This window comes from Pocillopora damicornis, chromosome 6, assembly GCF_964200805.1.
Source record: "Pocillopora damicornis chromosome 6, jaPocDami1.2, whole genome shotgun sequence".
Lineage (NCBI taxonomy): Eukaryota > Metazoa > Cnidaria > Anthozoa > Scleractinia > Pocilloporidae > Pocillopora > Pocillopora damicornis.
The window spans coordinates 19703682-19730740 of record NC_142675.1 but is presented as its reverse complement, the minus strand read 5'-3'; the positions used below and the strand labels follow the sequence as shown (position 1 = coordinate 19730740).

Sequence of the window (27059 nt, the reverse complement as noted above, 5' to 3'; positions counted from 1 at the left end):
CAACGACCAATCAGAAGAAAGGAAAATATCTTAAGAGCCAATGAGAACTTTTAAGAAGTGAAGCCAACCAAACCGCCTGAAGCGCGGGAAAACGGTTCGTGATTGGTTTAGTTTTGCATCTGATTGGTTGAAAGAGTTGCGCGATTTTTCTCTGGACCAATCACAAATAGAAGTAAAGCAAAAACAACGAAATTCCAGATTACTTCCAACTCTCAACTGAAAACTGCTCTAAAATGATGTAATTAAGTTTGAAAAATTCCTACTGATACCTTACAATGGATATTGGCTGATACGTACTTATCTTGATTGATAGAGTTTGGTCAGTGGTGTTTTTGGATACTTTACTCTTGTAGTAAGGATTTTTACATCTGTGTGAGCGTTAATTTTAAATACTCAAACGATTTTGAGAAGCTGGGGTGTAGGTCTTTTTCGTCTCAGTTTTATGACTTTGATCCTTTACTTAAAAGTTTTAATGCCATAAAATAATTTATGATTATTAGAAGCCAGAAAAGCAATTTAAAAAAGTTCCTTATGAGAGCTTATTTCTAACATATAACATTTTTGCTAACTTATTCAGAGTTGTGTTAATCCAAACTTGTTGGGACGTGAACGTGCAACTTATTTCGTTCGTCCTGTTCCTGTTTGGTTTTTGAAATATACTGTACAAACTTCATCGAAGAGTGGACCCAAGTTTGGCCCCAATCTCTTTTCCTGCTCTCTCTTTCTTCCTCTTAACTAATGAACACGTGGGGGCCTTGGAAACGACTAAAATAAAGGATGGGTGGAATAACTTCCTTCTCATGTTCCTCTGAAAAACAACTGGAGAGGCTTGGGGATATTGCATTTATGTAACCGATATGTATTAAAATCATGTAATGGCCTTTATCCAGTCGGAAAGTAGTCGAAAAAAACAGCTCCTTCGTCTGTAATGTATTTCGTCGACATTAGTGCAGATTGAAAAACAGTAACATCTTGGGAACTCGAAATGCCCACGGAAAAGGAAACAGGTCAATATATCAGGGAGTTCTGCTGAACCGATAATTAATAACCAGAAACACCTGACATTGTGTGCTTTTGTTGTGACGGAAAATTGGTTTTCACGCAAAATGTCTTGCGTTCAAGTTTATTCCAGTTCGAGTTGATGTTGCTGGAATTTCAACACTATTTGCAGTACTCTATTGGACTTCTTTAAGCTAAAAATCTGTCTAAAGCGAGCTGAGGCATCTTACTCTGTTTTATAATTGAATGTATGAGACCGAAGAACTTGGTGTCCATTATTTTGAACCAGCTTTTTTAGGTCGGAAAACTCATTTGAATTACAAATAGTACTCCAAATTAATATTCATATTTGCGCTCAGTCTTGCACGTGGAAAGAGCTCACGAACTAAAAGAAATTTGAGCGTCTTTTTTAGCTTCTATAGATTCAAGAAATACGTCATTTCGACCCTATTACTTTGGATATTGTCTGTTCTGTTCAGGTCGGCGAGTATTTCTTATGCAGGGTCAAGCAGTTCAGATGCCATGTCGAATATTCATGCCGGCTTTACACTTTGTCAGGACTTTTCTTCAGGTAAATAACCCAAGGAAAGGCACATTTGGATAGAAATACAGTATTCATCTTTCTCGTTGTGGTCCTTGTAAAATGAATTTTCAGAGTCAAATGTAAATGAACGTAATGCATATGGCTCAGTGTGAGACAAATCCTTAGTGGCAGCCGCCATGACAGTTCACCTTAACGTGTCTTAATGGCAACATGAGAAATTCGTACTTTATTGTTAGTGTACTTCTCAATTATTTACTTATTTTTATTCCTGAACGGATTATATTCAGATTACCTAAAGTATATTTTAAACCTAGTTTATTTTTCCCGCCTTACCCTCCCCCCCCCCCCCTTCAAACCCGCCAAATAAGAAGAGGGAAGAGGAGGATAATCGTGTAAAAATTTTAAAATAGACTCCAGTTTCTGGTTATTAGAGGATTGGTTCCCATCTTTTATGCAAAGGACGAGGAGAGCAGTACTTGCCTTAATTTGATTTAGACCGGCCTTTATCATAAAATTTTTTTGTCTTATTTTTCCTTACTATTTTGAATGTAAGACACATCACTGCATTAGACTGTTAGATTTTAGAGTAATTTTTTTCAGGACTATCTTTCTACGTTCATGCAGCAGAAAATGTGGTGGCTCTGAACGATTTATTTGTCTCTTTTTCCTCTATAGGACAATATCGACAAGAAAATGAGAACACTTTGAAATCAAGAAAGTCAAGGAAGGAAAGAACTACACGAAAACTTCTAACAAGGTGAGATAATTGGCTTTTTATAACAGATTAGTTTTCTACATGAGGGCCTATTCGTCTTCGTTGGACAGTTTAACAAACTCAGACAATAATGAAGAATTACCGAAAACTAAGAAATGTATAAATAACTTCATTGTCGTATTTCTCTGATCTCTTTCCGATTGAGGTGGTTTTCAGTTTTTTTCAGCAGTTTTCGTTTGACGAATTATTTCAATCATGAGTACTTTTTATCTGATTCACCAGTGTCAAAGAAATACCTTGTCATTATTGTGCATGTTATAACTATCCACCTGACTAATCAAGTTACCATAACAACGGTTAGCCAATCAAATTATCTTCAAGTTATAAGGTTAGAGAGTCATTGTTAGACTGATATCGATTATTCAACTTTTTCTCGATCTTTGTAATGGTATTACTCACCAGGAGAGTGCAGATGTTTTATAAGGTATAAGTCTCTGGCCAAGCAAGTTTCGTAAATCTTTCCAGGGGCTCATCCAGGATCTTGAATTTGTCGAATATTGTATTTGAATTCCTGCTCGCATCAAAATGTTTTTGTGAAAGTAACCTGTTTTCACGTAAGGATTGCCAGTTTTGTAACTTCCAAGTTAACGTAGTACTGCCCCAGGCAACAATAAGAATATTCTATTTTTTTTTTAGGGATAATTTACTTAGCGAGGCAGTCTTTACTTGACATTAAAGGTATAAAAAGAAAAGGGAGTCACCGAGCTTATTCATTTGCGAGACTTACAACAGATACTAGGCCGGGAAATTTTCTTACACGTGTTACTGTGGAAACAAAATATCCCAGGATGATGGTCTTAAGATGTTAAAGAAGGTTTTCATTTGATGTCAAATTTTGTTCAATCTGAAGCCTGAATTTCTCGCCTCCTAGGCTAAACAGAATTTAACATGCTCATGTACTTACTTACGTTTCTCAAATTAAGTTATATATATGATTTGTTTTAAGTCTCCAATAAAAACATTTTTTCCATTATAATTACTTCCTTCGATAAAGGCCTTGGAGATTAACTGGCTGTTTGAATGTCTCATCCACTGAGGTAAAAACAAATTATCTATAGTTACCTACAGTTATCATTTCTTAATTTTATTCCTTTTTTGTAATACATGATAAGTTTAATAGTCTCACAGTTTCTTACAAATTGGTAAGACAAACTGGACAAACACTTGGAGCCTGTGTGTTATGAAGTTGAGTCTTAATCAAATTTAAAGTGAACACCATACCCAGAAGAGGTTTTTGTGTCAAAGTTCTTCCTGTGTTTGTTATCAAATTACATAGAACGTTTTTTGACATGGTTTAGTAAAGGTCTTCGAACCTAATAATTAAAATTGAAAATTGTAGGAGCTCTTGGGGGGAAACAAATTGGAAGAGTATGTTCCATGAAAAGATTTTGTTTCTCAAATTTCCCCATGATTTATCATCAACTTATATAAAATTTAATTTTAACATGACTTCTTGTAAATATTCGAGCCTAATCATTAACGATCGACAAGAGCTCTTAAACTAGACCACAACCAAATTGAACAGTGCGCTCAAAAGTTGGCTTCAGTCTCTCAAATTGCTTTTAGAGTTTTTCATCAACTGTATGATATGCACACTTTTGGGATTCTCTTTCATTGGATTGTTACGTTAGTATCTCGCGCACTTTCAAGATTTTCTTTAGTTCGACTGTTACGTTAGTATCTCGTGCGCTTTCAAGATTCTCTAAAGTTCGATTGTTACGTTAATGTCTCGCGCACTTTTAGGATTCCTTTTCATCCCAAATTAAGCCGGAGACACACCTGGCGATTTTCTACACCGATCGCGGCGAATTTGATCGTCACAGGTCGCTGCGAACACACTTCGCGATTTTTTTTTTTGGCCCATTACTTCAGCTTTGATTCCAGGTTCCATCGGGTGACGTTTAAAAATTGCGTGAACCAATGTAAACAAACAAAATGGCGACAGCGAAGCGAAAAAAACAGTTAGCTGCTGCCATAATTTTGCAACTAAAGCGCTCCAGGAAGCGTTCTGATAAGTGGGACAATAGAAAAATATGGTCGAAGACCTGGATCTCATTCTTGAGACGATTACCACAGTCGCTCGACGTTACATAAAAAAAGCATGGCCTTTCGGACCACAGTGTGATCAAATTGACTTCTTTTTCTTCGGTTCAGAAACAATTTTCGATGTCTTCCGCCGTTCTGAAAAGCCATGTGATAATATCGCCGCCTTGATTAATTTTACTGGCGACTCGCTGTGGAAAGAGGAGAAAATCGCGGGAACGGGCAGACTCGGCGACTGCCGGCGGATATCCGACATGCCAGATATCGACGATTTTATATGCCGATGGCGGCGATCGGCAAAAATCGCAATCACCGCACCAACACACCGGGCGATTTTCGCCAGGTGTGCCCGCGATCGACGCATAAAATCGCTAATTGTGTCACCGGCTTTAGTATCTCGCACACTTTTAGGATTCCTTTTCAAACCATTGTTACGTTAGTATCTCGCAGACTATTAGGATTCCTTTCTATTCCATTGTTACGTTAGTATCTCCGGCGCACACTTTTAGGATTCCTTTTCAATCCATTGTTACGTTGGTAACTCGCGCACTTTTAGGATTCCTTTTCAATCCATTGTTACGTTAGTATCTCGCAGACTATTAGGATTCCTTTCTATTCCATTGTTACGTTAGTACCTCTGGCGCGCACCTTTTAGGATTCCTTTTCATCCCATTGTTACGTTCTTATTTCGCTCACTAGTAGGATTCCTTTTTATTCCATTGTTACGTTAGTATCTCGCGTACTTTTAGGATTCCTTTTCATTCCATTGTTACGTTAATATCTAGCGCACTTTTAAGATTCCTTTTCATTCCATTGTTACGTTTGCATCTCGTGCACTTTTAAGATACCTTTTCATGCGATTGTTACGCTAGTGTTTCACCCAGTTTTAGGATTCCTTTTCATCCGAGTGTTACGTTAGCATTTCGCTCACTTCTAGAGTTCTTCTTCATCCGATTATTACCTTAGTGTCTCACGCACTCTTGGATTCCTTTTCATCCGAGTGTTACGTTAGTATCTCGCGCACTTTTGGGATTTCTTCTCATCCGCTTGTTACGTTAGTGTTTCACGCACTTTTAAGTTCCTTTTCATTCGATTGTTACGTTAGTATCTCGCGCACATTTAGGGTTCTTCTTCATCCGAGTGTTACGTTAGTATCTCGCGCACTTTAAGGATTCTTTTTCATCCGTGTGTTACGTTATTATCTCGCGCGCTTTTAGGGTTCTTCTTCATCCGAGTGTTACGTTAAGTGTCTCGCGCACTTTTAGGATTCTTTTTCTTCCGGTTGTTACGTTAGTATCTCGCGCACTTTTAGGATTCCTTTACATCCGAGTGTTACGTTAGTATCTCGCGCACTTTTAGAGTTCTTCTTCATCCGATTGTTACCTTAGTGTCTCACGCACTCTTAGGATTTCTTTTTAGCCGAGTGTTACGTTAGTATCTCGCGCACTTTTAGGATTCCTTTTTTTCCGCTTGTTACGTTAGTATCTCGTGTACTTTTAGGGTTCTTCTTCATCCACTGTTACGCTAGAGTTTCACGCACTCCTAGGATTCCTTTTCATCCGAGTGTTACGTTAGTATCTCGCGCACTTTTAAAGTTCTTCTTCATCCCATTGTTACGTTAGTATCTCGCGCACTTTTAGAGTTCTTCTTCATCAGATTGTTACCTTAGTGTCTCACGCACTCTTAGGATTCCTTTTCATCCGAGTGTTACGTTAGTATCTCGTGCACTTTTAGGATTCCTTTTCTTCCGCTTGTTACGTTAGTATCTCGCGCACTTTTAGGATTCCTTTTCTTCCGCTTGTTACGTTAGTATCTCGCGCACTTTTAGGGTTCTTCTTCATCCACTGTTACGTTAGAGTTTCACGCACTCTTAGGATTCCTTTTCATCCGAGTGTTACCTTAGTATCTCACGCACTTTTAGGATTCCTTTTCATCTGAGTGTTAGGTTAGTATCTCGCGCACTTTTAGAGCTCTTCTTCATCAGATTGTTACCTTAGTATCTCGCGCACTTTCAGGATTCCTTTTCATCCGAGTGTTAGGTTAGTATCTCGCGCACTTTTAAAGTTCTTCTTCATCTGATTGTTAACTTAGTGTCTCACGCACTTTTAGGATTCCTTTTCATCCGAGTATTACATTAGTATCTTGCGCACTTTTGGGATTTCTTTTCATCCAATTGTTACGTTAGTGTCTCACGCACTTTTAGGAGTCCTTTTCATTCGAGTGTTACGTAAGTATCTCGCGCACTTTTAGAGTTCTTTTTCATCCGATTGTTACCCTAGTGTCTCACGCACTCATAGGATTCCTTTTCATCCGCTTGGTACGTTTGTGTTTCACGCACTTTTATGTTCCTTTTCATCGGAGTGTTTCGTTGGTATCTTGCGCCCTTTTACAGTTCTTCTTCATCCGAGTGTTACGTTAGTATCTCGCGCACTTTTAGGAGTTCTTTTCATCAAATTGTTACGTTAGTATCGCGCACACTTGTAGGATTCCTTTTCATCCGAGTGTTACGTTATTATCTCGCGCGCTTTTAGGGTTCTTCTTCATCCGTGTGCTACGTTAGTATGTCGCGCACTTTTGGAATTCCTTTTCTTCAGGTTGTTATGTTAGTATCTCGCGAAATTTTAGGATTTCTTTTCATCCGAGTGTTACGTTAGTATCTCGCGCACTTTTAGAGTTCATCTTCATCCGATTGTTACGTTAGTGTTTCACGTCTTTTTTAGGATTCCTTTTCAAGCGAGTGTTACGTTAGTATCTCGCGCACTTTTGGGATTCCTTTTCATCCGAGTATTACGTTAGTATCTCGTGCACTTTTAGGATTTCTGTTCATCTGATTGTTACATTAGTGTCTCGAACACTTTTAGAATTCTCTTTATTCAATTGTTACGTATGTATTTGGATTGTTATGTTAGTATCTTGTGCACTTTTAGAATTTTCCTTCATTCCATTGTAGTCTTGATTGTTACGTTAGTATGTTAGGAGCTTTTAAGATTCTCTTCTATCAGATTGTTACGTTAGTGTCTCGCGTGCTTTTAGAATTCTCTGGCATTCAATTATCACATATGTATCCCGAATGTTACGTTAGTATCTCGCACACTTTTAGGATTCTCTTCCATTAGATTAATACGTTAGTGTCCAGCGCACTTTTAGAATTCCCTTGCATTCAGTTGTTACGTATGTATCTCTACAGGTACGGTAGTATCTTGCCTACTTTTAAGACTCTCTTTCATTAAATTGTTGCGTCAGTATATCGCGCACTTTTAAGATTCTATTTCATTTGATTGTTACGTTAGTATCTCGTGCACTTTTAGAATTCTCTTGCAGTCAATTGTTACTTATGTATCTCGATTGTTACGTTAGTATCTCGTGTTCTTTTCATATTTTTTCATTGGATTGTCATGTTAGTATCTGGCGCACTTTAAAGATTCTCTTTTATTCGTTCCAGTTCGTTAGTGCACTTTCGGATACCCCTTTATTTGTATATTGCGTTAGTATTTCGCGCTTTTTTAGGATCGTCTCGCATTCGATTGATACCAGAGTATGTTTGGAAAACCACGATAAACGGGCCCTTTTTGGAAATCTGGGGAATAGTTTACCATTCTAAAGATTCTTCCAGATCTAAAACTGTTGTTGGCAAGCGGCTATTGACTGAGTTGAATTTTTGACGACTGACGGTTAAAACCCTACTGACACCCTTCCTACCACCAAAGTTGAAAAATTTATTGCAATGTTCATTACTTACCGTATGAAATTTATAGTTTTATCCAGATTACGCTCACGTTAATTTCTGTGGCCACAATATTCAAGGCTTCAAATACTAAATTAATATTAAATAAGTCTTTCTATGACAAACCAACATTAGACTATTATCACTTGAGAGGGCAAAGTTTAAAATCTATTGCATTTGTTAATTTGTGGTTTGTCTCTATTTGCTTGCAGACTGCCAGGTGAATATTCTTGATGCTTCAAGGAAAATCAAAAAAGAAAGACTGTGATCCAAGAACAATACACAGTTTAATGAGAGGTACAAAACAAATGAGGCGAGTCAGAGCTAAGATTGAAACGGCAAAAGCGAGGGCTGGAGAGATATTACCTCGTAATTTCTGTCAGTCAATTGATGTTATAGGCTATTTAAGATGAAAAATTTCCCGCTAAAAAAAATAAGGGTGCTTAAAGGACGCATGCGCCAGTTTTTTCTTTATTCATTTTGTAAATAACATCTGTTCAAATGTGGCGAATTTTCCCGCCAAAAGACTTAGAAAAATACGGTGCTTAAAGTACGCATGCGCCGGGTTTTTTTAAAAAAATATATTTTTCATTAGCAGTAAAAGCATATTTATTTTCTTGTATAATCAGCAATAAAGTTAATAGATCTGTTTTTATGTCAACTTTTATTGTCTCTCAATATCTACTTAATAAACCACCAAAGTTTCATATTCAACAAATAATTTTAATTTTTTTGTAGGTATTTCTTTATAATTATAACTTAAGTAATTAATCAATAAAAAAGGTGTCAGGGAAAATTTTTCGTGTATATACTAAGACTTTTGGCGGGAAAATTTGGATGAATTTGCACAGAGTTTTCCCTGGCAACTTTTTCGGCAAAAATTTTAACAAAACTTCCTTTGAAAAATTCCCACCAAATATAATAAAACATCATCTCGTGCAAAAAATTGTAATGGTTAACGTCAAATTCTTTTCACTCTTAATAAAAGATCAAAACAGTTTAGAAAATTATTTTTTTGTTTCTTTCAACTGATAATCTGACTCGCCTTTTTTTTTTTGCACGAGATGATGTGTGCACATTGTTAGAAATATTTAATTGATCTCTAAAATTGAGACAAGTTTCGAAATTTAGAGTTTGTTTTAAGGCCTAACTTGCTATAATGTTTTCCTTCGGGGTAAAGATCTTTAAAGCCGCCAGTTTTCGAATGCAACACAGAACACAAGTAAATGAAGAATCGAAAATAGTTACCAAAGACTGAGTAAATTCCCCTATTCCAAAATTCTAATTTTGACAAAATTTACAAGAAAATATTATGAATTGGAGCATACTCTTTCAATATTTGATTTTAGCCACAAGAGTTAAGACAATTCACAATTGGGCTCCAAATTTCCTAGCCTAACTTCGCGGAACATTTTAAAAAATACAAGGTATAATTTGTTGGAACAAACCTTAGTTTGGTTAGGCTGCAAGAACCAAAACATTGTATAATTAGGCTCCAATTTTCTTAAATAAAATTTCCAAGGAAATGCAACATGTTATAAATTTGAAGCCAACTATTTTAATTTGATTTTAGCAGACTCGTAGAATTCTATTTTAGCCAAGTTATTTACGAAGAATCCCTGCGTAACATTTGTTCTTAAAGATTTAGTCGCTATACACGTTCAATTTCTGTTTTATTGTAAATATGAACTAATTTTTAAGATCCAAATTTCATATTTTTGTCGATCGTTTTTCTTTATGTATTCCTGTGTTGCATCGAATGACTGCATAAAAGATCTTCCTTCTACTTGCACTAAGAAGTAAATAACTAATTATGATATATTTTAAAACAAAATGCCTGGTGCAAAGGGTAGCAAGTGATTCTTTGATCGAACGCGACTTAATTTACAAGCTTTGTGGACTCCCCAGAAAGTGCGTATTAAAGAAACGATTCTATATAAACCAGCTGAAGAACTATCTTTTTAAAGCCAGGACACGGAAACTCATTTATTTTCGATAAACTTTTACTTAAATACTACTAATTTTCAATTCGGGTTTGCGCTTTGGTTTCGTAAAAATCAACGGCCCTTTTGTAAAAATTTCAATTCTGAAATAAGCAAATCTGTTTATAATTCCTTAATTTTCCATAAACCTCGGCGTCAGCGAAATTTGAAAACATGGTATCTGTTTTGATTTGGTAAAGTATCAAATTCCTCCAAACTTGTAAATTTCATTTGCATTTCAAAAATCTGACGTTTGTCTAGAATTAACGTGTTTTATCAAAATTTAGAATCGTGATAAGCAAATAAGAATGTCATTTTTTGTTCGTTTGAGACAATTATGATCTTTGATAACAAAGATTCTTCGCCAATAGACCTTCTCATTGTTTACTGGTCAATAGACTGGCTCGTATGTTTAAGTCGATTTTCGTGCAATCTGTAAACTATTTCTCAAAGATTAGCAAACAATTTACCGCCTTCGTTTCTATCGAATGAACTCCTCTCTAAATAATAAATTGTACTTCTTCGTAATAAAAAGGATTAATTTCAAACTGGTTTATATGGTGGTAAATTTCAACTTTATCAGTTTTCCCGTAGCCAGAATTATATCAGTTTCCAGTTTTTTCTAACCTTAATTCAAAGCAACCAGATTATCTGAGATTAATTACACCAAATTATAACGGGTAGCTCGAATAAATCGAATGATCGCTCAGGGTCTGCATAACAATCAGTAACACAACAAGCTATTCCAAAAATGGTGGCTAAATGAGAACTATTCAATTACCATGTAATCAGGTCGATTCATGCCAAGACAATAGTCCATTTCACAGTTGCGTGCTTGGTTGCCAAGCCTTTGAACGGGAGTGAGGCTAAGGGTGACCTTGTTATGATACAAACCTTGCTGCTTTTCAAATATAAATTACCTTGTTATCATTCTGACTAGATATTAGTCCCTATCACAACATGGTCACCTTCAGCCTCGCTCCAAATCAAAGACTTGGCAACTAAGTACACAACTGTAGAATGGCCTGTTGTTGAAAGAGCGAAGACTTCGTACAACAAGATATTTAAAGGGCCACCATTTTTGCTGGTATCACTAGATGTTGTAAAAGTTCTTATCTTTGCAGTATCCAATAAGAGCTCAGTGACTCCAAAGTCTTCTCTTGACCAGAACTTTCGATCCTCTCTCCTCTGACGTCATTGCTCTTCCTGAAAGTTGTAAATATGGACGTGATCAGGGAATGTTATTTTCTACAAGGACGAAAATTAAAAAATTGTTTTTGACTCTTTGACGCAGCTAACGAAAAAGGGAAATCATCTAATCCTTTTTTGTAAATGTTATTTACAATGAAGCAGATGCCACTGAAGAAGACTCGTCACACCTCCACGTGGCAGCATCCAAATATAAAATGAGGTCATCGATAGATTGATAGCACGCAAAACATTTTTATTCGAACGTTTCATGAAAAATATCTTAGAATCATTGCTCTGCTTTTCTCGAAGCCAACACTGTAATTCAGTGAAATTCTTAGTCGAGGAACCACTTAGACCGAGCAACTGATTCATGCTACGTCGTTGAACCGAGATAAGACGACTCGTTTAGATCTCTGAAGGTGCTTACGGTGATATTTTTCAAAAAGCAATGCTCACCTTTTGTTGTAGTGTCATGAAAGTGCTTTCGTTGCTCTTCTTTCTGAAGTCCTGTGTCTCCTTCCTTCCATAGCGCAGCGTTCGTTTAGCACAACGGACGGCACATCTTCACTGTACGACAGACCGGCGTGGTCTGCTGAAAATTTCACAACTTCTGATGAATATGGATTAACAACTGCACCCAATAACCTGCTGCTACGTCACAAGTTTGGCGTGGAGTTCTGTTTGCACGCCCTGCCAGCTAATCAAGAATCAAGCTGAATGAAGGGCATTGTAAGTAACGGAGCGCACAAGACAAGAGAAAAAAATTTACGGCGACTGCTATTTGACGAGGAAATTACGCTGACACTCAAAAAGAGCAAATTTGAAAAACTGATATCCTTAAAAGCAGGAAATCTTTGTAATGAATTAGAACAATTTATGGCCTCAATTTGAAATCGCTTGAACGAGGGGAGCGTAACCAAAAGAATGCAAAGATCATGATAACGCAATGAAATTTACTAGTGAAGGAGAAAAAACACGGAGAAATTAACCCACGGTTACTCCCTTTTGAACGAAAAACAAGATTAAAAGAACGCAAAAGAGAGGGTAAATTAAATTTGAAAGGCTCTGGAGGAAGATGTTCATTCGTCTTGTCTCAGGTGTAGGACAAAGAAAGAAAACCCTACGTCCTCATCAGTAATCGTACATCAAATCTTCGGATTTCGCGCTCTAATGCCCTGCCACTGAGCTACAGAGACTCCACAACGAGCTACGCTACTACGTCTATATGTGACACGCATTCTGCTTATAGCTTCGATAAGCAATGTCGAAATCGTCTCATGTATGAACGGACTAAGACAGAGACAACACGAATTAACATCGTTCTTTCTCACTTTGCACAGATCAAGATTTGACATAGTTCTTATTTGAAAGGTTTTCGAAGTCAACTCCATAAAGAGCGATGTACTACCCTAATCTATGGCCAGTTTTAGAAAAATCAATTCACTCATTTGTCTTGTCCAAGACAATGAATTGTGGCACATTAGCTTGTGGAACAGGCGCCACTTTTCGTGTCTTTCAGGCGAGTGGAGGGCAGCGCGTGACAAGCGTGAAGAAAGTGCGAGGGGCGAGACTTTCGCAAGGGGAAGAGCGAGTAAAAAAAAAACAACAACAAAACCTCCACCCATGCTAACCCGCCCCGCGCGTTTTCGTCCGCTCGCCTAAAAATCCAAAACAAGATAGAGGAAACTATGCTATACTTAGCTGTATTTAAGTGTTTTTATTTACCATGTTCAATCTTCAAAACCTTCAAAAACTCGAAGTCTTTTTCATGTTCTCATCTTAGTTTACATCGGCAAATTTATAAACCTTCGTTTAATAGAGCACAGTTTTTAGCCAATCAAAACGCACGTTCAAGAGAACTTTGTTTTATCTCATGGCAGAACATTAGTCATATAATGAGGTTTTGGTATGGACCTAAAATTCACTCTCGCTTACTCCCATATGATAAGTTAGACATAGAGTTTGTTACCAATCAGGAGCCTGTGGCTCGCTTTTTTGGCGGTATTTGATCAATCAGTTAATTGTTAGCTCTTGTCGCTGTCTTCAACCCATGATTACCGTAGAATGGGAACAATGCTGTCCCAAACTGAGACTACTGATAGGCTTGGTGTCGGTCGGATTCGTTAGGATTACAGGTAGCCTTTGCTTAACTTAGCAACCACACCGCTGAAAATGACCCTGGGCTCGAGATTGGCCATGTTAGTAAAATTTCGATTTGAGGGCGAGAGCTCTACACGAACTGTTCGAAACGTTGGGATGGCGGTATTGGGAAAACCTAACATGTGATGGACTTGTCGAAGCAGAATAAAAAAAAAGCTAGCAAAATCTGCAAAACAAAAAATGTTGGCTGGCGCGCCTCGCAGAACTCTGTGAGTGGGAGTGGAACGGGAAGTTTCGTGCCCTGACTCTTCGCTTCTTTTTGACTCGCTTGACGGAATCCGCCAAACAGGGAAGTTGAGATGTCTCACACAGTTCCTACAAATTTCTGATTTTCATGTAAAACCACGTAAAGTTTACATGTTTGTTGTTTTTATTTATTGCAGCCTTGTACCCATCTTTGCACTCTGCCCGAGGTGCTGTACAAAATCAGAAATAATACCAGCTCTGTGAGGAGTTGTGAACTAAGCTTCGACATCACAGAGCATGTTACACAGTAGAAGTCCATTTGATGCTTTAACATATACATTCAAATTTGTTTCCATCACAACAAACTGATGTAAAACTTACAAATTGCAACTTGTACCTTATTTATCAAATCTACACCAAAGAACATTGATATCAAAATTACCTCCTTCTCTTTGGTCAGTACCTTCTCACTCAGATCAAAAACTTCGCTAATCTACATCACTATTTTTCTCCCATTTTTTGTCTCACGAAATGTACGTACATGTTTGGATATGTTTTACTACACTACATTCTTGTTGATGTTCTGTAGCATTCCACAGAGGATGTTCAAGTTGAAAAAAAAAAGAAAAAAAGAAAACTATAAAAGCCTTGCGTCAACTAATACCAAATGGTAGTAAGCATTTCATAGTATAAGCCTGTAAAATGTACAAACTTAGTTCAGTCATTGCATTCCAAAACCAAAATACTTCACTCTTGGGAAGTGAAGTAATATCATAATTGTCTCTATCGCCTAAACGCACACTCCTAAAACTTTAATTGATGATAAAATCAGCGGTGTGTGTTGGTGTCGTCTGTGTCCATAAATCCATCTTGTGATAATTCTGAAGAAGCATCAGAAGCTGGAGAAGAGGGAAAGGAATATGGAGACGCGGTTCGGTGTGAGGGCCCACTATCACTAGCCATAGATGATGTTCTTGAGGTACGATTCCGTGTATGGCTGGTTGCCGTAGGTACAGGTGAAGTTCCATGTCCTTGAGGCAGGGGGGTGGCCAGTGGTGACGAAGGTGTGTTTGGGGCAGGAAGAGGTGACATCCGCGTAGTGGCTGCAACCAACGGAGAAGCTGAAGACCCCATGGATTTGCTTTGAAATTTAAAAAAAGTCAAACAGATTTTTAGCTCTTGTAGCTTTGCCACTCAAAACCACAAAGCCCAAACAAAACCACATGTTTTAGGCTAATTCTTAACAGTAAAGTCCATAAGAGGTTATCAAAGCCTTTCTCCAGGTCTGCAACACAATTTCGCCCCAAAGTGTGAACAATAAATAATTCCTTCTTACAGTATTAACACATTGTCAAGCAGTCAGGTGACAAGAAGAAACCATCTCCAAGAGAACACTGATTTCACGCTAAATTCTCAGAACTTAGACCAAAAGCAATGTTTGGAAAAGGGCAAGGAGAAGTTATGCTTTAATCCTGTGAGTGAACAGGTTAAATCGTCATTACATACTTGGGTGTTGCATGATTGCCAAGTATTCCAGCAAGTCCAACTGGACCAGTTTTTGCCATATCTAGAAAAGAAAGAACACATTTTAGGTCCTTTTATAACAATTTTTTTATCCAAGGAGGCACAGTAATGAATCCAATTGGATCTTGGTATGGTCAAGGTAACTGCTGTCTCCCCATGGACACGGTTTCTTGAGTTTGTATTTTGGGTTCTACTTAGCTTAAGAAAAAAAAATTAAAATTATTCATTGACTTAAGGTCAGTCACTTATAATTTGAATTTGCCAAGAATGGTGCCCTTCACCATGGCAATTTCAAGACCAAGGTCACAGTTATACTGTAAAGAACTTCCAGGAAATGGTACTTATGTATTAAAACAATAATAGTAATAATAATAATAATAATAATAATAATAATAATAATAACAATAATAATAATAATAATGATAATAATAATAAGGAAATGGAAAAGAAAAGCAAGTACAAAGACCTAGAACTAGAAATATAGAGAATGTGGCATATGAAAACCATAGTGATCCTTGTGGTTGTTGGTGCGCTTGGTATAATAAGGAAGGGGATGGTGGAAAACATAAAGAAAGTATCAGAAACAGCTTCTGTGACAGAGATTCAAAAGATCTCCATGGGGGACAAATTCTCAGAAAGGTGTGTAGTGTATGCACAGAATAATTGAGTTGAGTGACTAATGCCCTAAGTGTATGGTTTGCACCTGGCTGATGCACAAAAAGACCACCAGCAAAGACTGTGATAGAAGAGATAAGAGCAATAGTGATTACAATGATAAACCCAAGAATATTTCCATTCTAACTTCACAAATAAACCTCTCCACAGTCTTACCCATGACGTAAGGCTCAAGTGCTTTTGGGACCATTGTTCTAGAGGTTCGCAGGTTTGCCTCCTCACACTGTCCCTTTTCCAAACCAAATGACATACCCATTCGTTTCAGAACCTCAATGTCATCATGGATTTCAAATGTGTTGTCAAAGTTGAACAGATACTCAAATCTAAAGGGTACAAGCAAACAAGAAAAAGATGATAATGTTATACATACATATGGACAAAAAGTAGAAATCATTGTTTAGGTGAATAGCAAAGAAAGATCTAGAAATTTTGCATGTTGAGAAAATCTACATCAAGATCTTAAGATTCTAATGGTTGGTGTATCATGCTGCCATCACTTCACTACAACTTGGACATTACATGTCACACCAAACTAAATTAACTGAAGGAAGGCCACCACACTTGCCAAGTAGCCTACTCTTCCTAATTTTCCAAGTCTCCACACCATCAACCAACTACATTTGTAGACGTATTGCATGTTTACATGAATGGGATTGCAGGTAACTCCCTCCCCCTTACCCTCACCTCCCTTGAGTTTGCTGTTACCAAGTTTTAGTATAATTGCTCTGGTGATCATAGAGATGCACATGCTATGATTGGTTGAGGATTGCATGATATCTTGCTATAATCACCTAACACAAGGTGATTGTAGCAGGGGCAGTAAATTTCAAAATGGCTGTCTCACATTTTGTCAATGTTACACAGGTTGTGATAAACATGATAGAAAAAATACAATTCTGAAAACCACAAAAGATGCCTACAGGTTTGGCATAACACTATTCAAAAGAAAGAGATGATGGAATTTAATGAACCTGTTAAATTCTAGTGGAAACTGGCTGCTCATCTTGATACAAGTAATCCAAACAATTGTAGCAGAATTAACAATTTTCAAGTTACAACAGAATTTGAAAGCACTTGAGCAAAATTATACTAAAACAATTATTCATTCCAGGCTCAGTGAAGACTGTTGAATAATGAAACAAATATAATAATACCACACCCTCAGTGAACAATTGTTAAATATTCCTGAATTGTGAGAAATACTGAACCAACTGACACAACCAATGCCCAAACACTGCCAGGTTCCATTGTGCTACACGCCCCACACCCAATGCAATAGCAAAACAGGACTACTCAAAGCTAGTTCTTCTTACTTGTCATTTGATATGCTGCAGTCAATGACAGTCTTCTTGCTTGTGTTCACAATGATAAAAGGCAGATGGATAGCTGTGTTGGCAGCTGGTGAACCTTGATCCTTTTCCACTTGTTTGTTCCTTTGTACAAGATTCTTAAAAGCAATTTGCTGAAATTACATTAAAAAGAAATTAGCATAGACACCAGGTCCATATTTCCTCACAGGAAACAAATTCTCCCTTCCAACTGCTATACTTTTATTGTAATTAAGTAAAGAGAATTTAAATGCTACATCAACTTAACACCTAGTAGCTGGTAAGTTCATTTACTCTCACACCTTTTCAGCAAGGTAAATATTGATATTGAAAAGAGGAAGTTATTTGTTAACCACTTCTGGATTAGCTTTTTGTACCCAGGCATCATTATGAAAATCCAGAAAAGGAGAATTTGTTTAACAGTCTGGAGTTCCTTCAGTTGCCAATCATTTCTTTTAGGGTTTGATTTAACCCTTTAATTCCCAGAAGTGATCAACGAAACTACTTGACCTATAATATCCTTACATCATTTAGCAAACAGGTAATGAGAATACTCAAACTAATCAGGTAGAAGTTGTTAACTTGATCTAATACCAAATTCTCACAACTAATTTACAAGTAAATGTGTAGCAGATAGAGGGGAGAATTAATAATCAGATCTTGGGAGTTAAAGGGTTAAGAGTGACATTGTGGGGAAAATTAGATTCTAGTCACTTGTAGGAGTGAAAGGGTCCAGGAAACACAACAATTTACATTTCTTCTCCAGCACATGCTTTTGGAATTCAACAGGGAGCTTACTAAAATTCCTCATCATAAAGATCTTCTCTTTATTCTACTTGTTCCTTCATTTTCATAAGTTTGACTAGAGGAAAGTCAAGTTGAGTTAGGCAAAGAGGACGTTCATTACTGCATTGGCTTACCTGCAGGATCAGCTCCTGTAATTGAGCTGTCTTTTGTCTTATTCTTTCTTGTCTTTCCCTTTTTTCTTCCTGAGATGACAATTTTTTGGTGAGAACTTAAGCATATAGGAGTAAATATATACATATATATATATATATATATATATATATATATATATATATATATATGTATATGTACATGAATACATTATTGAAATAAACAAAAAGACCCCTGATGAAGGCAGTAGCCAAAACACATTGCGCATTGGGTCTAAATAAAGATTTCATTTGTAGTAAGATGATTCTCTAATGTGCAATATATATATATATATATAATATGTGTGTATATAGAATAGGAACCTTCAGTGAGCTAAGACAAAGGATTACACATCAAAGATTTTACAGTAGGGTGTTCTGTCAGCCTTAGGAGTTATTTACAAGTAAGTTGACAGTCCCTCAAAAACCTTGAGGATCAAGGCTTGAGTTGAGCTCTGAGGTGTTTGCATCAACTTTTTTAGGTGCTTGAAATTGAGTTTCCAGACACTTCAAACAAGAAAATCATCAAATTTTCACATGATTTTGTCACAAAAACTTTACGCTTCTTACTTTTGTCAAAATCACAGGATAAAAATCCTTACAGCATGCATTGTTGCCCATGCAGCAAAACTTTGCTTGAACAACTTCTGAGGTTTACACAATAACCTTGTGATTTTTTTACTGTATGCAAACATGTCCAGAACACTATCTAGTTTTAAAGAAAGGGTCAACTCTTCTACACATACCTCTAATTGTTGGCATTCCTGTGCAGAGTTTGTGGGCAAACCAACCCACTTGATTTCCTTCTTTTCTTTTGAAATGATGTTCATTGCCATCAGCACATTCAATGCATCGTATACTCTTCTTCTGATGTTCTTCTGGTCATAAGCCTTAAAATAAGCACAAACAACTAAATTCAATGTTTTTCTTGATAGAATAGATAGCCAAAAAAAAAAAAAAAACACGAATTGAGACTATAAGATTGCTTTGACAGAGATTGAGTTGTTCTTGAAAAGAGTTTGAACAATCATCATCATCATCCTGGCATCTAAAAGAGTTAATAGGCCAATAATCCTAGCATGGCCGACCACAGAAACCTACATGTATCAAATGTCACAATTCATCCACTTTTCCATGAATCTCACCCTATTTTGTGTCCCTTTAGCCCTTTACATGCCACCACCAGTATGCATATTCTCCATACTGTTATCTGCATTGCCCTTCAGTTGTTGACAAGGAGAAATTGTTTAACAATTAAGGGCATCCTTATTGGGTGATTTTTTTCTTTATTCTTATAAACCTAATGTTTGATTCAGGGGTGATATTGTAAGGAGAAATTAGATGCTGGGAGCCAAAGGGTTAACATGCTTAAATACTTCAAAGTTGTCAGATTTAATGGCATGGTGAATTTCCCACACTTCTCTGGCTTATCTACTTTATTAAAAAAATCATCACAAAAATACTGTGGTTATCATTGGCAATATACCTGGTCTGTGGGTGAGAGATGTTTGTCAGGATCACTGAACTCCTGAACCAATTCATCAGCAACCTGAAAAGGAATCAGTTGACATTTCTAATTCAAAGGCCACTCATCATAATGAACTGGTAATAGATATAATAGATATTATCTTGACTGAACACCAAATTCTCCAAACCAATTTACAAGGAAATAATTAGCAGCTAGGGGAGAGAATTAACATTCCAATTTTTGGAGTTAAAGGGTTAATTAGTAGGGATACAAGGAAAACCTGTTTCCATTGCTACTTTATTTATGATTTTTTAAGCTTAAACTACAATAGAGTAGTTTCTTAGTAAATGCTCTCCACCATTGAGCACCCTCCTTCCAATACGTGCCCCTCCCTTAAGCTGAAATTTTGGATGAGTGGCCAGATGATTATTCAAGGAAATAGTGTTATATCATACAGCATATTACACACCATTTTGACAAACATCTGCTCACTATTAAGTAAAACGTGTTAAAGTGATTACCTCATTGTAGGATGTTGTTCTCTTCTGCTGAACTTTCTCACAGACTTTCATGGAGAAATGTCTCAGCCCTTTTCCACTTTTATCGCCCCCTGAGCGACCTGCACTTGGTAGTCTTTTACCTCGTTTTCTGAGAGGGGATAAAATTTTGCATTCAAAGTATGCCTCCAGTAACTCATGATGAAAAAAAAATCAGTCTTTAAAACTTATGGTCTCTAAACTTTCAAGAGTTAAAAATGAACTCAGGATTGCAGTATCAATCTAGTGCAGATTTTTCCCGTCCTAAATTAACCAAACTATAAGCTGTATCAGGGCATCAGAAGTGTAGCTATTCCTGTCCATGATTTTCTAAAGTGTTGATTAAGCACTAGAGATCACAGGGTTCACCAGTTTACTGCCCAAAATTCACAGGCAAAATTTTCAAACCCTGAGCAACTTTCCAGTCAAATGTAGAGAAAATGCCCCCATTCTTCACATCATTCTACAACTCTTAATAACAACCCTGTTTTTCTTTTATCTCTAACCTTTCTGCACTATCTAGTAGGTCACTATTCTCCAAACAATCCATTCTCCTTTTCTTTCCACTATTTGGAGTTGTGTTTACTCTACAAAGAAAGGAAACCAGTTATTGTCATATCATCACTTATTTAAACCTATGATTACAAAGATAACTTTAAGGTGATTCCTCAGTTTTGCACTGCACATCCAATATTGTGCGTAAAAATCAAGTATTCAGGGGAATGAGCATGGGTGCATTTGGAGAACACGGATTTGTATCTTAATCCATGGACCAGGTAAAGAGGTCCCATGGTCTTTAAACTCTTGAACAAGCGTGGTGACCTATACATATTTTTATTGCATTTTTTCAAACAAACTTTAAGTAGGAAAATTTAGGGAGAGTTAAGAAAAAATCACTCAATGACTATTTTTTTCTTGAGGAATTGCATCAAGTTCAACCATATTATATATTAGGAGTAAGGGCACAGTTGCCAATTTGTTCTGTTGTGTTCTTGGTCATGTGACAACTGTGAACTCTCAAGGCACCATCCTAGATAAAATCATTATGACCACATAGCCAGCTGGCCCAATACTACATGTGGCACAGCTGTTGCATATACTAAGAACAACAATTCTAATTGTGGACAATGACTTAAAATAAAACAGAAATGACCATGTAAGTTGTACTTTTTTGTGGGTTTCTTGTTCATATTAATTAACCCTATAATTCCTATGAGTGACCAAGACAGAATTTCTCCTCACAATATCAATAAAATATCAACCAGATAAGTGACGAGAATAAAGAAAAATAGCAATTTGGGGATAATTAGTTGATCCACTACTAAATTCTCTGAACTAACATTATAAGAATTGTATGGGTGACAGTAAAGAGAATAACAAATTTGATCTGGGAGTGAAAGGGTTGACCACTGATTCTTACAGCACTCAGTTCCAAGATAACAACCTTAAGCCAGATATTTTCCTATCAGGCCCTTCCATTAAGTCAATAAGTACATCATATTTTATTTGCCCTGAGCTGTTGAATAATTGGTAACATGTTGGATTTAAAAATCAAGATGGAAAAGTTCCAAACATGACCAGATTCTTTCCTTGAAAAAAGCTTGGCTCTATCACATTTTTTTCTTCAACAAGTATCACTTACCTCGTCCATGAAGCTGTTGTATTCGGTGCCACAATTGGAGCAGCAATCATGGTTGGTGTTCTTGGACTTCCACCAACAGTAATAACTTGATGTGGTCCAGGAGAACCTATTACCTACAGAAAAAAAAAGCACTTCATTGGTCTTTCTTTACAACTGCAGGAAGAAATTCATACAATGGACAGTGACATCTTGCAAGCCTATTGGCAAATCCCTTTATAATCAAAGCTTATCTCTGATTCTAAGGCACCTTTTTCCAAGGAAAAAAGTGACAAGACAGAAAAAAGTATCATTTAGGGGATATTGTTTGATTTAAGACCAAATTCTCATAAACTACATGATTAGAAATGTATAGCAGGCAGTACAGAGAATTTATGTTTAGATATTGGAAATGAAACAGATTAGTGGGTGGGAGGTATTGTTCATCTCCCTACCCTACCCTCTGGCATTTTTTCAGGTTTCCACATAATTCATCGGTACATCTTAATGCTCCCAACGGGAGAGGGGTAGTGTGAGAGTTTCCCAGGACCACATCACAATAGCCTGATCATGGCTTAAATCCAGGTTTCTTGACCAGGAGCTTCTTGCCAATCACTAGACCCAACCATCTTGCAAAACAGCAGAAAATTTATAGCAAAATTCTACTAGTCTGCATCCTTTGAAGAAAGATACTCAATATAAAGTGTTCTTACCATTGGGGATGGAGCAGAATTTGCTGTTTTGGGTAAAATAACAGGTGAAATTTTGGCTGCTGTCACAGGCATCACATTTGGGCTATTTGCCAGTCTTGCTGCATCAGCTATTGAAAGAAGAACAGTACATTCATGATCTCATTATGTTCTTTAACCCTTTAACTTCCAAAAGTGATTCAGGTGGAACTTCTCTCTACAATATCCATCAACTATCCAGCAAAGAAGTAATGAGAATATTCCAATGTATCAGGTAGAAGTTGTTGTCTGGATCTAATACCAAATTCTTACAACTAATTTACAAGGAAATATGTAGCAGCTAGAGGGGAGAATTAACAATCAGATCAGGGGAGTTAAAGGGTTAACTAAGCTACCTGTATGAATTTAAAGAATGTCTTAACTTATCTTTCACAGGAGGTATATTGTAAAGAAGAAAAAAAACAGGCAATGATGACGACAAGAAACACCTCATTACAGGTGATACAGAGCACATCTTACTGAGTGTCACCTTCTTAAAAATAAGGATATGAGCAATTCTTTTTGCAGGTGCTAGTTGAATTCAAAGATTGTTAAGGCCAGGATGCCAAACATATTTTTCACCCTTTCACTCCTTGGAGCAACCAGAAGGAATTCTTCCCAACATTATCAAAAGATTTTCAGAGAAATGTCATAAAATTACCAACCAGGGGAAATTTTTTAATTCTTCAAATTATCAGAGCTGATTATATATCTAGTGCATGGCAAACAGTGTCATGAATTGAAACTTAGTTCTTGGGAGTGAACAGGTTAACCCTCTAACTCTCAAGATCTCATTAGTAATCCTCCTTACTATCTGCCATATAAATCTTGCGATGTTAGTCAGAGCATTTGGTATCAGATCAACTAATAATCCCCTAATAATATTTTTCTTTGTTCTCATCACTTGTCTGCTTGATATTGTATTGGTTTTGTAAGGAAAAATTCTGTCTTGGTCACTCATGGGAGTTTAAGGGTTGAATTTAACCTTGCACATATGAATAGACGTTGCAGTGGACTACAGTACCCAAGCTCTAAAAGTGATTCTCTCACCTTCCACACTGAAATATTTTGTACAGAGATACAGGGAAATCTTACTGATATGCAACACAAAACTGAAAAAAGTCACATTTCAGTTTTGATCAAGGTCCTACTGCACCAGACAACCAAAAAAAGCTTATTTCACTTGCAATGCAACAATAAACATGAACCTTCAGATGAAAAAAGGCAATAAAGCCTTCAAAATTATGTCATATATAAAATTCAGTCAGTTTTTTACTTTTCCCAAAGGGGTCTGTAATCACAAGAAAGATATATTCTGCCCAGGAATTCTAGCTGGACATTCAACATACTAATTCGTCCACAAAGAAAGTAGTACCACTTAGACAGAACATCGCGTGAACCAATGATACAAGCTTTATCAGTGCTAATCTAATCAAAGACACAAAATCCAAGCCGTAGATCCGAAACCATGTGATCTGCCGAGCTGAGATGAAATTTCACTTGAATACTTTTAAGTGAGCGACATGTTCGAAAAAAAATGTATTTGCATTTGAGTGTCCTAAATCAAACCCAAAATCCAAAAGCAAACAAATATCGCAAAACTAACAATTGACTCTTGGATGAGAGGTGGAATCTTTCAGTCCGTCAAGTGTTCCGTTGTTGTCTATCACGCCAGCCTAACAGTCAAAATAAAGAAGGAAAAGAAGAAAAGATTAGTGTCTGAGCTGCGATTTGATGGGGAACTATGCTGGTGAAAAACGAAAGCTCGATCTCAAAGTCGTGCTTGCAAATCACTCAAATCGCGCAGACAAAGAATGAAAGTGATGCAGTGAACTCTCATATGCAATCATTCTCGGTTTGAAAGCGGACTGAGGGTGAACTAGAAGTGCCATTTGCAAGAAGAGCTTAAGAAATATATCATGAATTATAAATTGCGACGTTAGAAGCTATCGCGGATAAATGTGAAGATGTTTAGATTTATACTGTTCGTCAAGTACCGAACCATATTAATCGCCATAGCATGAGTGTAACGAAGTCACGAGGTGATTGAGGGCAACTTTTTCCTACCTCTCGGGCTAAAGGTTCAAGTCCACTATCTTTGTAAAACTTTAAGAAGTCTTCTGAAACCACTGTAGCGTCCCGATTCACAACTCCTTTCACTGGAGTAGCTGGGTTACTCTTCACAGGGCTTGGTTGACCTACAAGCGATTTGAATATTCAAGAGCTTTCATCAGAAAAGGATAACAATTTATTTTAACTAAAGGAAAGCGTTCCTTGAGCCTGATGAGTTGGCACAATTAACGAAAAAATACATTCTTTAAGTTACAAGGTTCTCAATGAAATCGATGTTAAGCAATGCATTAGTTCTGAAGTGAGTTTGAGAAATTCTAACCTGGCTTAAGGAGAGAAGAACGCAGGAACTCGTTTCACAACGAAAAAAAATAAACACGTGTGTTAAAGAAAATCGGAAGGTACAAACCTTCTATCCACAAGCTTGTGAGTGTGGCTGTTGGATTCGACATCGGTACAATCTAAATTGAAGTTATACCTCTCACTACAGCTCGAAAAGATCGCATGGGTAATTCGTGTACTCCAATTTGCGCAGACTAAGTGGCTGAGATGCGAGACAAACTCGTCGAAATCGCGAACTTGATCTCGGTCTGATTTCAACGCGATCGCTCGGAAAGTACAAAAAAATGCAATATCTATCGCAAGATTGCTTAACGAGGCATGTTTTTGAGGCTAGTTTGGCAGAAATCAAGCTATAATTTCTCAATTCCTCGCTTGAGCGGACATGTTTTTGCACCGACTTGAGGCCCTGACAAACGATCTTCGCGGTGGGGTTTAATTTTGCCTTCTGATTGGCCAATCATTAACCACGTGGCTAATAGTTAAGCACTGCGCAAGTGCAACATTCCAGACATTACTTCGCTGCCTCGTTCGCGGGAAAATTTTAGTTGCACATGATTGGTCAGTGCAGTTATGGAGGGAAACTGACCCTGATATTTTCCCTTGGTTTTCATTTTGAGCGAAAATTTCCGATTTTCTTTGCTGGCATGACTTTCTTTTGTAGCTATTTTCCATTACATAAATGTACTGTCTGCATTAATTACACAAAACGCATTCAAGCGTTGAGAAGAAAGGAAAGAAAATTAGTTTTCTTTCATTTAAACAAAAATAAGCCCATCTCATTTCACGCTCTATAGCCTGTCAACTTGCAAAAACCTTGTTGTGGACCAGATAAGTAACTGTGTCAAATGGTAATTTTTTAGGACGTGGACTCGTAGCAAAAATAATTTTCTTGACAGTAAATTTTCGTGTAGCAATTTCAACAAAAGAAAGACCTGTTGTGTTTTTTATAGAGATTTATTCGCTTTAATATGAAGCTTTCGGTAGCAAGCAAGTCGTTATATTCAACTCAAGATACATGCCTGCTATTCCTCGATAAAAGCGATTTGAGAAATATTCTTTGACTTGTTAGATGAATTATCTCACGTCCGTATTTTCGCACTTGAATAACTTCAGTCTTTCCATGAAATAAGTTTAAATCGTTGAATAATTAACTATTGTTTTAAAATCCACCTTTTCAGCCCTTCGTTCAAAAACAATGATCAGCAATGCTAAAATATACTACTTATATCATTAAAATTCTTTTCCCATCTTTTGAGAAATAGTAAATATAAAACCTCTTACACCGATATTCCCATACCCTCAGAGAGTGAGAAAAATATTTGCCCAGGACATAAATGCAAAGAAGATCTAGAAAAGAACCAGTTTTGAATAAGAAATAAACTTATCCTTGATAAACATTTATTGTGATGTTAATCCTCCGACGGAAGCGAGGTTGTCTGTTACCTTTGAATTTCGTTCTCTGTTACATGCTCGAGTGAGCAAGAGAAAATAATTGCTTGACGCAAATTTAAGTCAAAAAAACTGCAAAACAGAGCTTAGGTGAAAGATGTGCGGGATATTGGCGATAACAATACAAAGGAAATTAGGAAAACAAAGGGTCGCGGTGAATCGGCTTTTAAAAAAGCAAGCTAAGAGAATACTGTACGGCTAATTTTCGGATTTGCACTCCGTTTTTCCTTGATTCTTTTCCTGTCTCGTTACGCAATATGATGATCATACACAAATTTTGCCAGTTTACGGCAAATATTGACAATCCAGGTTTTCTTTTCTTTCTTTTTTTTTTTTTTTTTCTTTTTGCATAAATAAAACTTTGTCATGTAATCAATTCACACCTAACTGTGACTGTATTGCCTTCAATTGCGAAGTCGAAGAGAAGCCATCAAAGATATACTGCATTGTCTGGTGGGATTTAACTGCGGAGCGAAACTAATAACAGTAAGACAGTAGGAAAATGACGTTGAAATGGAGAAAGAAGAAGCAATTCTAAGTGACAAAACTTATTGATTTCTCGGCTCGATTTTAGGACTCTGCTAAGTGTGTTTGAGGACACTTGGATACATTCTTATTGTGTTGAGTCTCGATAAATGTCTTGTGAGTGGAATTCTCTTTAAGTTAATTACCGAGTATCGTGTGAATTAAGCCCTCCTATGAACGAAATATCACACCATGTGTTCTGACGGATGTTGGCATATAAAATACATTAGGATATAAAACACATTATTTAACCATAT

At 36.9% G+C, this 27059-nt stretch overlaps 1 protein-coding gene and 2 long non-coding RNA genes across 7 annotated transcripts; 1 reads left to right on the top strand and 2 right to left on the bottom strand.

Annotated features, from left to right (window-relative positions):
- The first annotated feature begins 1390 nt into the window (after window positions 1–1390).
- Window positions 1391–8439, top strand: LOC149044342 (uncharacterized). 4 transcript variants are annotated; one of them, XR_016187456.1, is made up of 4 exons: window positions 1391–1570; window positions 2219–2300; window positions 3313–3355; window positions 8298–8439. It is a non-coding gene; the product is annotated as an uncharacterized LOC149044342 (long non-coding RNA). The 4 variants fall into 4 exon arrangements; XR_016187458.1 differs by lacking the exons at window positions 3313–3355; window positions 8298–8439 and adding an exon at window positions 2955–3098; XR_016187457.1 differs by lacking the exons at window positions 3313–3355; window positions 8298–8439 and adding an exon at window positions 2541–2687.
- Window positions 8440–8668: 229 nt separating this feature from the next.
- Window positions 8669–11849, bottom strand: LOC149044341 (uncharacterized). Its single transcript, XR_016187460.1, has 2 exons — window positions 11715–11849; window positions 8669–11273 (listed from the first exon to the last, which is right to left on the bottom strand). It is a non-coding gene; the product is annotated as an uncharacterized LOC149044341 (long non-coding RNA).
- Window positions 11850–13770: 1921 nt separating this feature from the next.
- On the bottom strand, window positions 13771–25283 carry LOC113675311 (transcription factor Dp-1). 2 transcript variants are annotated; one of them, XM_027191872.2, is made up of 14 exons: window positions 24896–25283; window positions 24484–24614; window positions 24023–24092; window positions 22402–22508; window positions 21713–21825; window positions 20577–20657; window positions 20056–20182; window positions 19553–19615; window positions 18813–18956; window positions 18052–18120; window positions 17117–17265; window positions 15960–16126; window positions 15111–15171; window positions 13771–14745 (listed from the first exon to the last, which is right to left on the bottom strand). In XM_027191872.2, exons 1-14 carry the CDS (start codon window positions 24936–24938, stop codon window positions 14433–14435), a joined length of 1638 nt encoding a protein of 545 aa, XP_027047673.2. In that variant the 5' UTR covers window positions 24939–25283; the 3' UTR covers window positions 13771–14432. The 2 variants fall into 2 exon arrangements, with proteins under 2 accessions (XP_027047673.2, XP_089064936.1); XM_089208810.1 differs by having other exon boundaries at window positions 17117–17250; window positions 24896–25275.
- Between the last annotated feature and the right edge of the window lie 1776 nt (window positions 25284–27059).